At 39.0% G+C, this 16,163-nt stretch overlaps 1 protein-coding gene across 6 annotated transcripts in view; it reads left to right on the plus strand.

Annotated features, from left to right (window-relative positions):
- opcml (opioid binding protein/cell adhesion molecule-like) overlaps positions 1–16,163 on the plus strand; it is a 1,812,735-nt gene that overhangs the window by 1,764,777 nt on the left and 31,795 nt on the right. For 3 of the 6 annotated variants that reach the window (XM_052039681.1, XM_052039678.1, XM_052039679.1), the window contains one exon: positions 13,392–13,427. The exons of the other annotated variants lie outside the window; for them this stretch is intronic. In XM_052039681.1, the coding sequence (XP_051895641.1) occupies positions 13,392–13,427 (36 nt within the window). The remainder of the gene's footprint in view (positions 1–13,391; positions 13,428–16,163) is intronic. 6 annotated transcript variants of the gene reach the window in all.

A 16,163-nucleotide genomic window follows, 5' to 3' on the forward strand; every position in this document is an offset into this window, starting at 1 on the left:
GCATTATTCCTTCATTTAATAAGTTTTACAGTGCTATGCATTTGTTTTACCTTGAAAATTGGTGTAATAGTCCCTCTCCACACTTACTGATAAGTGAGGGATTCCATCTGTGATCAGAAAGTCAAGGTGTCTCAAGATCTTTATGGTTTAGTGTGCCTTAATGTCTAGGATTCCATGTGGTTAGGTATCCCCAATGCCTTGAAATCTTTGTGATCAGAAAATCTCAAATTTTCATGATTCTTGTGATTGGAGAGTCACACTGAGCAGCAATCCCAGTCAACAGACAACCCTAAAAACAAATGTAACAACAATATAGCTCTGTTATTTATTGTTCAGCACAGTGTACTGTTTATTGTCCAATAGCAACTTGTTGGTTTATAACACCAAGTCCAAATGAATATCCAGTTTTTTGGAATATTCTTTTTCCCTTTAACAGTTAAATACCACATTCTGTGGCAACGTACTATTACTCAAGATTTTCCTCCCATTGCTAACATCCTCATTAATCATCACTGTCCATTACTACATACCTATCAGACCACTTCACAAGTTTTATCACTGGAGTACGTTTTCTGCAATTCCTTGAACTTGAAAAAGCTTTGGCATTTCTACTTTCCCACATAGCTTAACAAGCAAGGTAACATCGTTATTTATTGACACAGGGCACTCTCTCCCCAAACCATACAACCATTCTTAATTGTTCCTCTTATGTACACAGCATCTTTAAAACAAATTAATGCCAGGTGAGAGAATGACTTTTACTGATGTTACATGAAACTCATGTTATTCCATCAACTGCTTCAAAAGAAAGGATTCAGGAATTTTTGACAGTAATAATACTTCTAGGTTTGCAAATCGATTGCAGTGTCTCCATTGGACATGAACTCATGGAAACAGACCATTGCTTTTGAACTTGTGAATTTATGCCTGTGAATCACACAGCGTAATTCTCTTCTAAATTACCCTTGGATTCTGCTTCAGCAATGAAACATGGCAGACAATCTTTGACTCCTCTGTTTCCAGATTTTCTGCTGACTTCTCATTTAATTTTTTTCTCCAATCCTGTTCAGTTTGTGCTTTCACTTTACTTTTGCACTGATCAATAAAAATTATCCATCAATACTTACCTTGAAAGAATCCCTAAAAGTCTTGACAGCTTCCATCAGATCACTTTTGAGCTTCACTGAAAGTGGCCCAATGTTCTCCAATCTCTCATTATAACTGTAACTGCGGTATCACATGGAAATCTATGTGTGATATCTACTAATTTAGCTCCTAAAAACAATCTACATTTTTCTTACATACTTTCTATAATGTTGTACAAAGCTATTCTTCCAACTTCAATTTAAATAAATAATTACAGAGGATGAATACAATTTCCTTGTATCATGGAAATACAAACCCAAGAAATCAACTGACTTATTTTATTCTGCAGTCTGCTTGTGCTGGCACTGTATTTCAGTCCTTTTTAATCCATTTCCCTGTATTAACTGTATGTACTGATTATTTGTCCTCTCCAGGAGCTTATGACGTTTGTGACCTGCACGGTTCTCCACATTATTGGGCATCGCTGCATTATTAGTTGCTGTATGTTGTGATACTGTTCACTTAGTTCAGATAATTTATGTTTGACAATATCAAACTTTTTGCACTGTGCACAATGGAAGTTTTTGGATATTACCACAATCTGTTGTGCACAGTTCTATCCTTCTGTCAGAGTTCATTTTAGATCACACTATTTCCATTGTGGCCTTGGTTATTCCTAAATTATTCAGATTTCTCACTTTTTTCCTGCCTACTTCTTATTGCCTTATTTTTGCTGCCTGAGCTCAAAACTTGGCAGCAGGGTGAGCTGTACCAGGTAAATGCCACCACGGTAAACCATATTGTCTGATTTCCAGTTTGTACAATTCCCAGTTTATTGCCAAATGTTCATATTTTCTGAGAACATAATGTAAGAAATAGAAGTGGGAGAAATCCACTCTTCATGTCTGCTCACCTCTCAGTAAGATCATGGTTGGCCACTTTCTGTGTCATTTTCCTCTATCAGCTTCATATCCTTTGATTTACTTAATATCCAAAAAAATTATCAATCTCTGCCAAACCTCATGCCCCTTGGGTGGAGAATTCCAAAGATCCACTACCCTCTGGTGAAAACATTTCATCATCTCAACATCGAGCCCCTGAAGGATCTTATAGGTTTGAATAAGGTCACCCTCATTCTGTTGAGCTCCAAGGAAGACAGACCCAAACTATCTAGCCTCCTTTGATAGGACAACCTCTCCTCACAGGAATTTTTTAGGTAAGAGGACCAAAGCAATGAACAGTATTCCAGGTATGATGTCACCAATGCAGTGTATAACTGTAACAAAATTTTCCAATGCTTCAACTCCAACTCCTTCGCATTAAAGGCCAAAATGCCATTTGGCTTAGAGTCATAGAGTTGCAAAGCACAGAAATGCCCTTTGTCCCACCATATCCATGCTAACCCTTTTGCCCTCTTTAGGATCTGTCTTTAGTATTTCTCTGATACCTTATCTCTTGTGATTGGAATTTTTAGAAGTTCCTCCATGTTATTTGACATTAGCCTACCAGTTATCTTAGGGACCGCTGCAGTGTCCTTCACGTCAAAGACTGGTGCAAAAAATTGATTTAACATGTATTCCATTTCTTTGTTTCGTGTTATGAATTCACCAGCCGCATTCTCTAAAGGTCGCACACCTACCGTAGCCGCTTCCTTCCTATTTATATATTCATAGAAACTCTTATTCTTTGTTTTGATAGTCCCTGAAAATTTTCTCTCAGTGTCAATTTTTGCCCTTCTAATGAGCTTTTTTGTCTTTCACTGTTGGATCCTAAATCTTCCCAGTCCTTTAGTCCATCACCAGCCCTTGCCACTTCTTGATTTAACACTTTCCTTGTCCTCCTTTGTTAACCACAGATTGTGCTTTTTCCCTTGTGGGATCCCTTTTTATAATTGGGATACATTCCTGCTCAGTGTTACTGACCAGCTGTTTGAATAGCTGCCACTATTCATCTACTGACCAGTCTCGTAGCTTATTTTCCCAGTCCACCTTAGACAATGCCACCTTCCGACCATTATAATTGCTCTTATTTAAGTTGAAGACAGTAGTTTTAATCCTGTGTTGTTTACCCTCAAACCACATCTGAAATTCTAGCATATTGTGGTCACTATCTCCGAAGTGAATCCTTACCCACAAGATGTCTTATTAATCTTTCCTTATTACACATGGCCAAATCTGAACAGTCTGTTCCCGAGAAGGTTCCATAACATTCTGCTCTAAGAAGCAATCCCTCCATAAATTCTTCTTCTATAATACCCTTTCTATTTTGGCTCATCCAATCAATATGTGGATTAAGATCTCCCATGATAGTTGCAGTTTGATTCAAGTGTGCCCTGGATATTTCCCCACTTATGTTCTCCCCTTTGCCGATGTGAGCAGCAAAGGGTTAACGGCTGACTAGCAGAGTCCAAGATAATTGTGAGCTCCCATCTTTCCATATGTTCATAGAAATAACTTTCCTGAGTAAACTGTTGAAGCACAAACACATCCATCTCTTTTCCTGCATGAAAATTGTGAATCAATTTAATTGAAGCTCAACAGTAAAAACTCCAAGTCTGACAACACAAAACACAAAGACCTGTGAGGTTGAAGTAGGACATATCTGTGCTTTGCACATATAGCAACAGCCAAGTGACAAGTGATAATTACCCTGTGCACTGTTCTGGAGAAGATCTGACATTCTTCTGGTGTCAGGAGCTGCACTCTACCTTTTTGGAAATCTACACTTGCATTTTTTTAATGTTAAACAAATCAAACTTGAAAATGGAGAGTACTCAGTTAATTTCACCATCATCTTGGCATTTTCACAGTTCCAGCATACTCTCCAAAATGTTCATATTCTTTATTTCCTTATGACATAGATGGAAGCTGTTTCAGTCCATTGGGTCTATGTCGGCTCATAGATCAATCTCATTCACCCACTAATTTTCACTGTAACCTATTCTCCCCACATTCCCATCGTTTCCACCCCCCCCCCCCCCCCCCCCCCAGATTCTACCACACTCGGAGCAACTTACAGTAACTAGATAACCTACCAGCATGTCTTTTGGGATGTGGAAGGAATCCAGAGCACCTGGGGAAAACCACTAGGTTGCAGGGAGAGCTTACACACTCCACAGAGACAGGATTGAACCCAGGTCACTGGAGATGTGAGATAGCAGCTCTACTACCTGTGCCACTCTCCAAAATTGATTGCTCCCATTATATACTTTCCATCAGGTTGATGAGGTCCCTCTGATGTTGATGACAAGAAACAAAGGAAGAAATAACTTCATTACTGTCTACTAGAGATGGAAAAATTCCACGCAATTGTTCTGATCTGGAGCAAAGCCTTGGTTTTGTGTTGAAAAATCAAAAAAAACAGATGCTGAAAATCTAAAATGTTGCAAACACTCAGCAGGTCAGGCAGTGACTATGAAGAGAGAAACAGGGTTAACATTTCAGGTTGAAGGCCTTTCCTCTCGGTTTTTACTTGACCCACTGTCCACTCACTTTTTCCCTTGTTAGTGTGTGATTAAGAAGTGATGAAGCAAAATGGCAGCTCTCAAAGAAAGGTAACAATGAAGCAGCCACCATCACCAGCATTATCCATTGCAGAATGTTATACCTGTGGTTAACAGTCTTAGCTTGGGGAAATTATTAAAGATTAATTGACAGATAAAACTGACAATGGATTCTCAATTTGTCACCAATTTGAATAGAATCATGTGACCTGCTTTGTTTATATCAGAAACCTCTGGCTTAATGTAATTAGCCAATTTTATTTAAATTTCCACCATATCTGTGCAGCTATTAATAGACATTGATAGTAGCAATGGACAAGGAGGGTTTCGGAACCTCCCTGGGCATATGGTTTATTCTTCGATCTAATTATGTTATACCAGCAGTGTGCTGTAGGAACAACCTCACACTAAGAACAATTGGGTTTGTAGGTGGGTTAGCAAATCTCAGATTTTGTGATGTGGGGAGTAAATTATGCTATTTGAGGTTTAAAAATGGTGAATTTTCCAGAAAGGATTTTTTAGAATAGGTGAAAGGGGCTTACTCTATTCTGACACATACACATGATTTTGCTTCATCCTCTTCAGCAACTGAATAGTTTCTTCAGTGAATGACGGAACCATTTTGATCAAAATTGAAACCAGATTCATTTTACAATTAGTGGTGAGTTAGCTGATTTCAACATGAGACTCATGGCTCAAACTTAATGTCCTTCCGCTGGGAAAAATCAACTTGGGGTTTTCTATCCCAATCATTGGTCTGCAGTCCTTGCATATGTATGCATATTAACTGAAGACAAAACCTTGCTTGTCCAAAATTGTCCAATTTGCCTGCTGACATCAGCTGTTGAGCCTTATACATAAATAATTGTGCTTGGGTTAGAGATGGTGGTGGGATTGGAGCAATGCCCACAAAGTCGACAATTTGAAGAAAGAAAGATTGAAAGTGATGAAGAAAATGGGGCAAAAGAGAATATTTTCCATTAAATTTTCCATTGCCAATACTTCCCTATACTTCACCTGCTTTATGTAAAGCAAGTCATATGTAAGTGAATTGATGTGGATCTCATTCTCAAGCTGCATAGATTGTGTGGTGCTGATGTCAGCAAAGTGTAGTTGTACCAGAATGGACCAGACAATCATGGCTGGATGTCAGTCTATACTATCAATGTGTCAACGGTTTAAAATGTGGTCATTGTTTCGTTCGAGAATCATGGCCAAATTCAAACAAACAGTCAAAAGCAGAGAACAAAACTGGAGATTAAAACCACTTCTGGTCAATAATTACTTTGCCGTTAATATGTCCTTAATTTAAAGGCAATTTTAATCATTCTGAACAAACTACAACATTTCCTGAGGGAGGAAAAGAACTGTCAGTGTTTTGGGTCAAAACCCTGCATCAGGACCAAGGATCAGGATTTCGATCCAAAATGTCGACAGTTCCTTTCCTACCACAGATGCTGCTTGACCCCTTGAGTTCCTCCAGCATATTGTTTGTTGCTCCAGATTCCAGCATCTGCAGTCTCTTGTGTCTCCCTACATTTCCTGCCTTTCATTACAGTCCACTGCTCCCCTAAATTATCAACCCTTCATATTTTCATTATTTTTTTTTCCTTTGAATATTTGCATAGGTATTATATTTGATGTCTTTGTAAGTTTTACATTGCCCTGATTTGAGTTGGTTTTAATCATTTAGCCTGTTAATGTTCAAAGATAACAAAATACTGGAAAATTTGTGAATTTTAGAAGTGGGTCAGGCAACGTCTATGGAGGCAGAGAGTTAACATTTCAGATTGATGACTTCTTATCAGAACTGATAAAAGTTAGAACTAAAACAAGTTTTAACTTATGGAGGTGGGAGGGGGGAGAGAGGGCAAAGGGAAAGTCTGTGCTAGGTTAGACTCAAGGAGAATTTGAATAACACACATGGTGTTCAAATGTGATATTCTGATTATCAGAAGACTGAATACCACGTTAGGTGGATGTCGAAATTGGATTATATCCCAGACAGACATAAAATGCTCCGATCATTCATTGTGTTTGACATCGACATCTTCAAGATCCCACAATATTTTGAATCATGCAAATTAGATAAGTAGGAATAATCTACTAGATGGAATTTCATGTTGCCTGGAGTGACAATTTTGCTGGAAAATACATCAACCATTTAATCCTATCTCACACAGGAATTAATTTGCTCCATGCTAATTAGCTCAGTGGGCTTTCAGATCACAGAATAACTGGTTTTGTTGAGTAATTGATCAATGGTTGTACAGCAGTAGAGCTTTTCGTTGTGAATTTCAGTCTAGTTTCTCAGGCCTTGGAATTCACCCTGCTACAAATACCTGCTGCCAGCATGGAGCCAACTTTTTGAAAAAAATATATAGTTAAAGAAGATCCAAATTAGCTGAACAGATCACTATGTTTAAATATCAATTATATTTGAAAGAATTCTCTGAGTGGAGAGTGGTGCTGAGATGAGGACACAGCTTGGTGCTATTGGCTTAAACAGTGAAATTTAAATAAAGCTTATGCTGTACTGTTAAATTCTATACAGGAAAATTGGAGACCAACCAGAGGCTATGATTATTTAGATTTCAAATTGTTTCTGTGTGCAATTCAGTGCAGAAAATGGAGCACACGACGGTAGCAAGTGAAAACCTGGTAACTGAGGATTGAAATACAAACATTCAGGATATCTCTGATTTAAATTTAATGTTTAACACTGTAGGCAGCAGTGAGAATGATGAAAACTGCCTCATGTTCTGAGCAGGTGGGAAAATTGATGAGGTATGCTGTGGACTTTATCTGCATTAGAAACAAAATCTTGCTTCAGTGCCTGCGGTGATCGAGGAACCAAAGCTCAGTATGCTCAGAATTAATTTTGTTAGCTGTCAACAGTAATATTGTTGATCAATTAAAATGCAATGTTTTTCCTGAATATGTACACAAAATTGCTTAGCATAATCAGATTGACACATTTCAAACCCATGCAGGCAAGGTTTCCTGGCTTGGAGATAGTCAACACAGTCACAAGCTCTCAAATCACCTTTATTGTAGAACTGTATCTGTCTGTCACTCTTTAGAAATATCTCTGTTGAAAAGGTCATAGCAGGATGCTGTGCACAGCAAGTGCTTCACTGACACTTCTAGTAACTGCTTGGAAGCTGTTGCTTTTAATTGCTCATCACCCCAGGAGAACAGAACTTTCCATCTAACACCTGTTTTCTTCCAAGATCACTTGTTTCAACTTACGGACATGGTAAATTAGAGTCATAGAGTCATACAGCGCAGAAACAGGGTCTTCAGAGCACTGAGTCCATGCCAACAGTCAAGCACCTATTTGCGCCAATCCTACACTAATCCCATTTTATACTCCACACATTCCCAAGTTAACAAAACAGATCACCTTTAATGATGGCCATTCATATTATTTCTAAAGTATCGCTCAGAACTTAGCTATATTTTCTTCCTTACGTCTGCCTGTTTAAAAAAAAAATCAATTGTATGTGTTAGAATTAACTCAGTGTTTCCATTCCACATCAGGGAATTGGGCTCAGTTGAAGGGATAGCTCTGATTCCCTGACCCAACCTCCCATTAAGCATGAGGGCATGGCAACTTATCATTCTCTTTTTAAATTTTACAGTCAACTTTTCAGCATCCTCTTAAACTGCTTCTGCTTCTCGTAGTGCATCGCTACCTCCCAAATCCTCTTTTTTACAATATAAGGAATTACTCAGGCAAAAGTTGTCACCATCTTAATTGCTGTTGAGTTACTGTGCTTGATTGGAAGAAAACAGTGTTTCAGATGTAAAATGGAAACATCAACAACTCTGGTCATCCCATCCCAATGAAATACTCACTAGAGTATTATCCTCAATTATTTTCATTCAAATGTCTTCTACCAAACAGCTCCCCTTCCTGAAAATATTGACTTTTACTGGGGTATGGTAACTTATCCTTCTGACCATTATTGAAGCGTGAACGCACACAAAAATTACACCTGTCAGGTTCTGGAAATCCTGCTGATTTTACACATCTCTGACCTGAGATCTATTGTGACGCCCTGAACATGTCTCTCGTTAATATTACATTACTCAGCGCAGAAATTATGCCCAACCTGTGCAGGAAGAGGGACAGGCCATTCAGCCCCTGAAGTGTATTCTGTTCTTAAATAATGGCTGAGCTTTGATATTTTCCCCTTTACATTCTTAGTTAACAAAAATCTGAGAATTTAAAACTTAGAAGTGACAATTGACCTTGCATCCATTGCTGTTTGTAGAAAGATATTCCAAATTTCTACCTCAACCTGTAGAAGCATATCTGAACCTAATCCTTTGAGGCCCAGCTCCACTTTTTGACTGTGGCTTCAAGTTCTAATTACCCCAATGAGCAGAAGTAGCTTCTTTCCTTCCATTCTATCAGTTCTTCTTAACATTTTGGAAACCCATGAAATCACTTCATAACCTGGTCAATTCAAAAGATCCCAACCCTGGTTTCTCTACTCCCTCACTGTAGCCCCTGAAATCCAGATATTTTATGATATTTTCTGATTTTAACCTATTGATTGAAATCTGGTCAAGGCCAATATGTCCTTCCAAAGATATGGTGCTCTCAGCACCACAGTGTGACCTAACCAGGGCATTAAGTAGCCCGAGCATAACTTCTCAGCTTTCGATTTCCAGACTCCTGATGTAAGGTCCAGCATTCCATGGACCTGTTTGGCTATTGTTTGTAGGCATCCATGATCCATGTTCTTTTCAAGTTCCCACTGTTTTTTTTTTACCTTTACAGCATTTAGAAACCTCTCGGTTCCATCTTTGTTCGGTCCAGGGTGGGTATGCTGATGGCCTCACATTTACCAATGATGAAATCAATTTTGCCCATTAGTGCCTCTTTATAATCTTTTATTTTGTTTAGCTCATGACAAGATGCTTAATGAGTCCTAATGAGAACCATTCATTTTATTTTATAAGTTATATCCCTGTTTTAGATTCTCATCTTCCCCTGGCGTCATTCCCTTACTGTGAGGGTGAATAGTCTGCCCCCTCCTAGGTCCCAGCCTATTTTCCTATCGCAAGCTGCAATCATGAGATTTGTTTTGACTAAACCGACGATGTTTCCAGCCTCTGTGTGGAATAGCACAACTACCTCTTCAAAATGTCACAACTAAGGTTAAAAAAATAGGGGCACTATGGCCACAAAGCTGCTTCCTAACACTTTATAACACAGACCTGTGGTGATCCATAGGTATTACACAGATTCCCTTTGTGCCCCAATCTAATGGAAAAGGTTCTCTTTACATCACCCTCAATCTTAAGGAGAAAGTGATCCATAATGTATATCCAGAGCTGCAGTTATTGTATAATTTGGTAAATGCAAGTTCTTCTCAATCCCACCTCCAAAGTAACATTTTGCTGTTTTCTGTCTTTTTATCAAATGTCCTAGATTCCACAGCTGAGGTAAGTGAGTCTGAATGTCAAACAGGCCTGTTTTAGTGCTAGCAACCCTCTATGTGGGAGTGCTAACTGCTGAAAGCTTGAACTACTGGGGCACCCTGAGGAATAATACTAATCAAAATTGTTATTTCCAGCATCCTGAAAGAATTTGTCAAGGGATTCCTGGAGACCAGTGCAAGTCAAAACCATGAATTAATGATTACAACGTACAGTAAATGTAATGCTGAATTGCATTTCATTGTACATCTGACACAGAAATTTTGAAGGGTAATGTCTTCATGAAAAAATGATTGCAAACCTTTCATTTGTTTCCATACACAAATTGCATTGCAACATATGTTATTTAGATCCAAGGGCAATGTGATGAAATGATACAGGGATCATCTGGCATTCTCGTTCTTAAACAGAAAAATACAATCACCAAGGCTTTTTCATAAAGATTGCTGCTCTCGATCTAAAAAATTCTACCTCATCATGTACCGTTGACCTTGGTTTGAAGGAAACATAACTTTGTAATTGAAATTTTGCCGTGCATGGCAGTGAGGATATGCAAAACATCTGGGGCTGGAGATTCAAAATCAACACAGCACAGGCAGCAGCACCTCAACTGGAGAAAGCAGAAAATGCTGCAAACACTCAGCAGATCAGGTAGCAGCTCGAGAAAGAGAAACGGAGTCCTGAATCTGAAATGTTGACTGCTTCTCTCTCCACTGATGCTCCCCAATCTGCTGAGTATTTCCAGCATTTTCTGTTTTTATTTCAGATTTCGAGTATGTGCAATTTTTTTGACTTTTGCCTCAATTGGATAATCTGAAATTGGGCTTATCCTCATTTTGATAATGCAGGTAAGTTTCTGACACTCCAATTGAATATTCACCCATTACAGCAGATGAATTCAAGACCACTACTTTGTAAGCAGAAGTCCTTGATGAACAAGAAGGGCATCATCATAGTGGCAGCAGAATTGAAGGCTGGGCTGGGATGTTGCTATCTCTTCTGGAAGGTGCAAAGTGTGATTCTTGCCCCAGATTAAATTCATGCACTATTACTGGCTAACACTTGCCTCCCCCTCTTCTTCCTCCACCTCACTGTTTCCTCTTCCCATTCCAGAAAAAAGACCAGTTGAAAACAACCTAACCTATGGTTTTCAACTGGTCATTTTAAATACACGCAGTGCAGAACATAAGCCCTGATCCAGTCACAGTCAGATTTCTAAGCCACCAGATAGATCCTCCCCTCCCATTTTTCTTCAGATGGGAAGTGAACCTGCACCATTACAATCAATGCCAATCCCTCACAGCATTGTTTTACATGTAGGTCTCACTGTTAAGGCCAGGAAGTACAGATACTTGAGGAACTCTTTCTGTCTTTGTCACACTTATGAAAATCTCCCTTAAACGTTGTGACCATCTCATGCTGACAGCCAAAACATTGTCAAAACAAAGTCCTCTGGACCTATTCACTACGGGCAAGTGCTTGAAGTGATTGTGCCACTTCATTTTCTTTTTAAAGGTGTCCGTTTCCTTTGCATTTATTTCTATGCTCTTGAGTAATGACTGACAAAATGAAATGGAAACAAATTTAATCAGCTGGTCTTATGGTATAACACCCAGTATATTGAAGTGCCGTGTTAAGATGGAAAGCTTATGAAAAAACATTAAACCACAAATTTCTTGCCCACCCATCAAAGCTGTAACATCATGTCTCTGAAACAAATACAGATAGAAAAGTACAAAGGAAGAATATGCTGGAAGTCCATTGTCAAAGTCAAAGTATTGGTATTGGTTTATTATTGTCACTTGTACCGAGGTACAGTGAAAAGCTTGTTTTACAAACCGATCGTACAGGTCAATTCATTACACAGTGCAGTTACATTGAGTCAGTACAGAGTGCATTGATGTAGTTCAGATAAAAACAATAACAGTACAGAGTAAAGTGTCACAGCTACAGAGAAAGTGCAGTGCAATAAGGTGTGAGGTCACAACAAGGTAGATTGTGAGATCAAAGTTGAGTTTATTGTCATATGCACAAGTACATGTGTGCACAGGTGCAATGAAAAACTTACTTGCAGCAGCATCACAGGCACATGGCATTCACAAAAAAACATAAATTAAACAATTTTTACAAGAAAGAACACAATTTAAAACAAAAGAATCTGACTTGTACTCCTCTAATAATAAAGTAAAAAAGTAAATATCCTTTGGATATATTTGACACATTATAAGCTTTACCCTGATGTGAGAGTAAGTCTTGAGATTTTACAAGATCAAATTAATTGGCAATAATTTCCACACTCTGCAGATTATTAGTGCAGAAGCAGCAGGGATACTCAAGAAAACAACGGCTGGGGAACAAACCTGTTTGTTTGCTGACTGCTAATACTTAAGGTACTGATGAGGTTAAGTCTGAAAAATAAGGTTTGAACATTTATTCCTCACCAGGAAATTAAAAATTAACTAGTAAGCAGAACTCTGGAAGATTCTATGCTGGTCCGTATAACAATGTCTTTGTTCAGTTATCTTTTGCTGGTACACAGAAGAATTCTCTAAATCTTGCAGCTTTTTTGGGTGTGGACTGATAAAGGCACTTTTGGAATTATTTGCAGATACCTCCTTCCCTTTCAGGGAAAATGTACAATAGAACCATTTTAGTGTTCTGATGGATTTTCACCTTGCAAAAGTACCACCTCTGTGGCTACCATCATTGGTATTTGGCAATATGCAGTGTAAACCAATGGTACTGACAACACCTCAGCCAGAATCATTACTGGGTGCTAGAATCTGTGGCCAAAGACAGCAAATAATGTTGCCTCCACTCACAACTAGTGTGTGAATGTCAGTGGCACCTTGCAAGGAAAGCAGCGAAGGCACTACTGGTTTAACTTGCAAGTCATTTCTGCTCGATATTCAATTGTCTTACCTCATGTTAAGATACTAACCATAAAGATGAATGGGCAGGAGCTCATTCAGATGTATTCTTCCAAGGGAGAAATGCTTGTCAGTGAAATGGTGTGAGACGAATGACACAGTGATAATTGGTGAACTAAAGGTGTTAACTCTTTGCTGCTAATTAGAATAATGACTTTTTCCCAGTTCAAATCCATGATGCACCATCATGAACAATCTGTAACCTTCATTATGTTTCAGGATCATTTTATTGCATGTGTGTTGTCACTAGCTTCACTTTGCTGCTCAGTTCCATGACTGTAAGGATATGTAAACTGTATTTTTTGGATTTCTTTTCTTCCTTCCTTCAATTCTCCCCCTACCTCCCCCCTTTTCCTCTTCCCATTCCACCCCTCCCCCCCCGCCCCACCCGGCCTCTTCACCATTTTCTCCGGTTGTAGAAGTAAGTGAGCCTACGAGCTCAACCCAGATTCAAGGTCAGTACAGAGCGCTGTCATTTCTGTGGCTGCATCTCCTCAGCTTTTCTCTATTGCATGAGGGAAGGGGACCTCTTTCAGCACTGCCAGGGGTTTTACTCAATCGACAAACAAAATTAAGCTATTTGGAAGCAAAGAATCAACAACAATGAATAATTGTACTGAGACTTTTTATTCAGAATATTGTCCTTACTACTTGCAACAAGAGGAGTGGAATAATGGTTCTTAACACATAAAAATTCACTTCCCTGTATAATAGCTGCAAATAGGGCCCAGATTTAACTGTTCTACAGGTGATACTGTGTGCAACATTCTGAATTCATGTCTTCATTTAAACAGCGTGAATCATCATTATATTTGCATCTTGTACCAGGAATGTACCAGGAAAGCTCGATGGCTAATAGGGATGGGTAGGTTAGAAAAATCTTTGGCTGGCCACTATTGCTTGCATTAAACAGAAATGGAGGCGCTCACAACAGAGTGTTTCTCCACTGGCTGTTTTAAAGCTCCATTCTGATTGCTTGAGCCAAACCTCTATTTTCACATTTGATTTTAAAAATCTTGCTTACGATTAATTAGAAATTATGGAACTTCAGTCATTTCTCATGGGAAGTGGGAGGGAAAAGTTGAGCCAAGGATTTCTGCAAAGCTGGCTTCTATTGGCCTTACTCAGTTGCGCAGTTGCTGAGAAATTGGAATTGGCTCTCTTGTCCTGCATAAAGTATTTTAACACCTGGATCTCCTGCAAAATTGGGGAAAATGCATTAAAAACAAACTTATGGTGCTTTGCACCAAGATGATGGTTGTAATGGGATACGTGTGGCTCTGGATGGAAGCTGCATACAGGGTTGGCAGATGGCACATCATTGCTATGTTAGGAAGTCTCAAAGAGCTTGAATAACTCTTCCCATTGCTGCCACAGTATACCAGCAGAAGTGACTCTTGTGGAAGTGAGGGAAAATGCAATGGGAGGGTAGAGGTGGAGAACAGTGTTCTCCTATGAATCTGATATCATCCCTGCCCCCCTCCATGCTGTGGTCCACCCTGATCAACTCCTGTGTCAGAGTGGCACCAAGTCACTGCAAGTTGCACGTGGATCATTGGATGGTAATCACAGCTCATTACTCAAATATTATCCTGATGCAGATTCCATAATCGTGACCATTGCTCTGTGCAAGATATCAATGTCAGAGTTTAGTTGGTGTCTTGTTGCCCATTTCTGCATGATGAGCTTCTGGTTATTTTGTGAGGAAACATCAGTAGTTGTAGTTTGCTTCCAAAAGTTCCAAGTTCTTCCAGCTGTGGAAGACATGAGTGCTTAGCAATCTGTGACTTCAGGAGATGTGTGATTAATGCTGGGGAAGCTTCAGCCATGCTAATATGAGTTGTGCATTAATTTTCCAATGGGTCTAATTTTACCCAGATGTGATCACTACTGTGATCAACTATGGGTAAAGCTGCTTTGCCTGCATAATTGTGTGTCTGGGACAACTTTCTCTTGTGGAATTCCATTTTGTTATCATATCAAAAATCATTCTCAAAAGCCATCAGGGCAAACTTAGCTCTTACCATAAAGAACAAAAACAAGAAAAATATTTATTATGAAAAGCATAAATTATTTTCATAAATGAACATAACAGTCTAAACTTCTGAAGAAATGAGTGCATTTAAGAGATCTTGCAGAAGAAATTTCCTCTCAATGGCTTGCGTGATATAGCTGTGTTTGTGCATTCCATTTCCCAAATTCGGTTCCAATAACTTTATCAGAGTCACATTCTGGATGAAGTTATTTGCAGATCCACTGCCGCATCACTTATTTTGTGCATGTGACCAAGGACAAGTTTCCACCCAATCCTAGACATCTTGCAGTTTAAGAATAATAAATAAAGTAAAATAATGCTGTTTGATCCATTCCCTTCACAGACTATGTGCATGCAATCAACTTTATCATTCATTCTACCCAACGCATTTGTTGTATTGGGAAAAGGCACGAAAACAAAACTGTTACTGACCCTAAGCAAAACACATTGAGCAAAACTCCACAACTCCACAACCTTTGTCCATTACATATACTTTAATTGTTTTTGCTTTCCTAGTCATCACATCTGGCTGCAGCTCAGAAGACATCCAATGAACTCTGAGGGGGGAACAGTCCAACTCAGTGATACCCACAATACTGCTGCAAGTGTTTGATTAATTCATTTTCCACGAGTAGGCAGAGCATGTACCAAGTGTCGATTTATTGTATGTCCAGCAAAATAGTCTCATTCCTGTTCTTTCATAAACTCTTTCGGCAGTTAATTCCAGACTCCAACCACAGTCTGGGTGAAAAGGTTTCCCCTCAGATCTCCTCTCAACCTCCTTTGTTTCACCTTAAACCTATGCCCTTTGTATTAGACACACCCACTTTGGGAAAAGAATTCCTGCGATCTACCCTATCTATACCCCTCATAATTTTATATATCTTTACCAAGTCACCCCTCAGCCTCCTCCACTCCAGCGAAAACAAACTCAGCCTATCCAGTCTCACCTTCTATCTGAAATGCTCCACTCCAGGCAACATCTTGGTGAATCTCCTCTGTCCTCTCTCCAGCACAATCACATCATATAGTGAGAGAACCTTCAGCTGTCAGATAATAATTATTTTCTTGTAACTATTCCAGTACAGAAACATCCTTTTGAAATACAAGAGCAGTCATTAAGTTTATTATTCCATTGGCGCCAATGGCTCTGTAA

The sequence above is a fragment of the Pristis pectinata genome, chromosome 27 (assembly GCF_009764475.1).
Source record: "Pristis pectinata isolate sPriPec2 chromosome 27, sPriPec2.1.pri, whole genome shotgun sequence".
Taxonomy (NCBI): Eukaryota; Metazoa; Chordata; class Chondrichthyes; order Rhinopristiformes; family Pristidae; genus Pristis; species Pristis pectinata.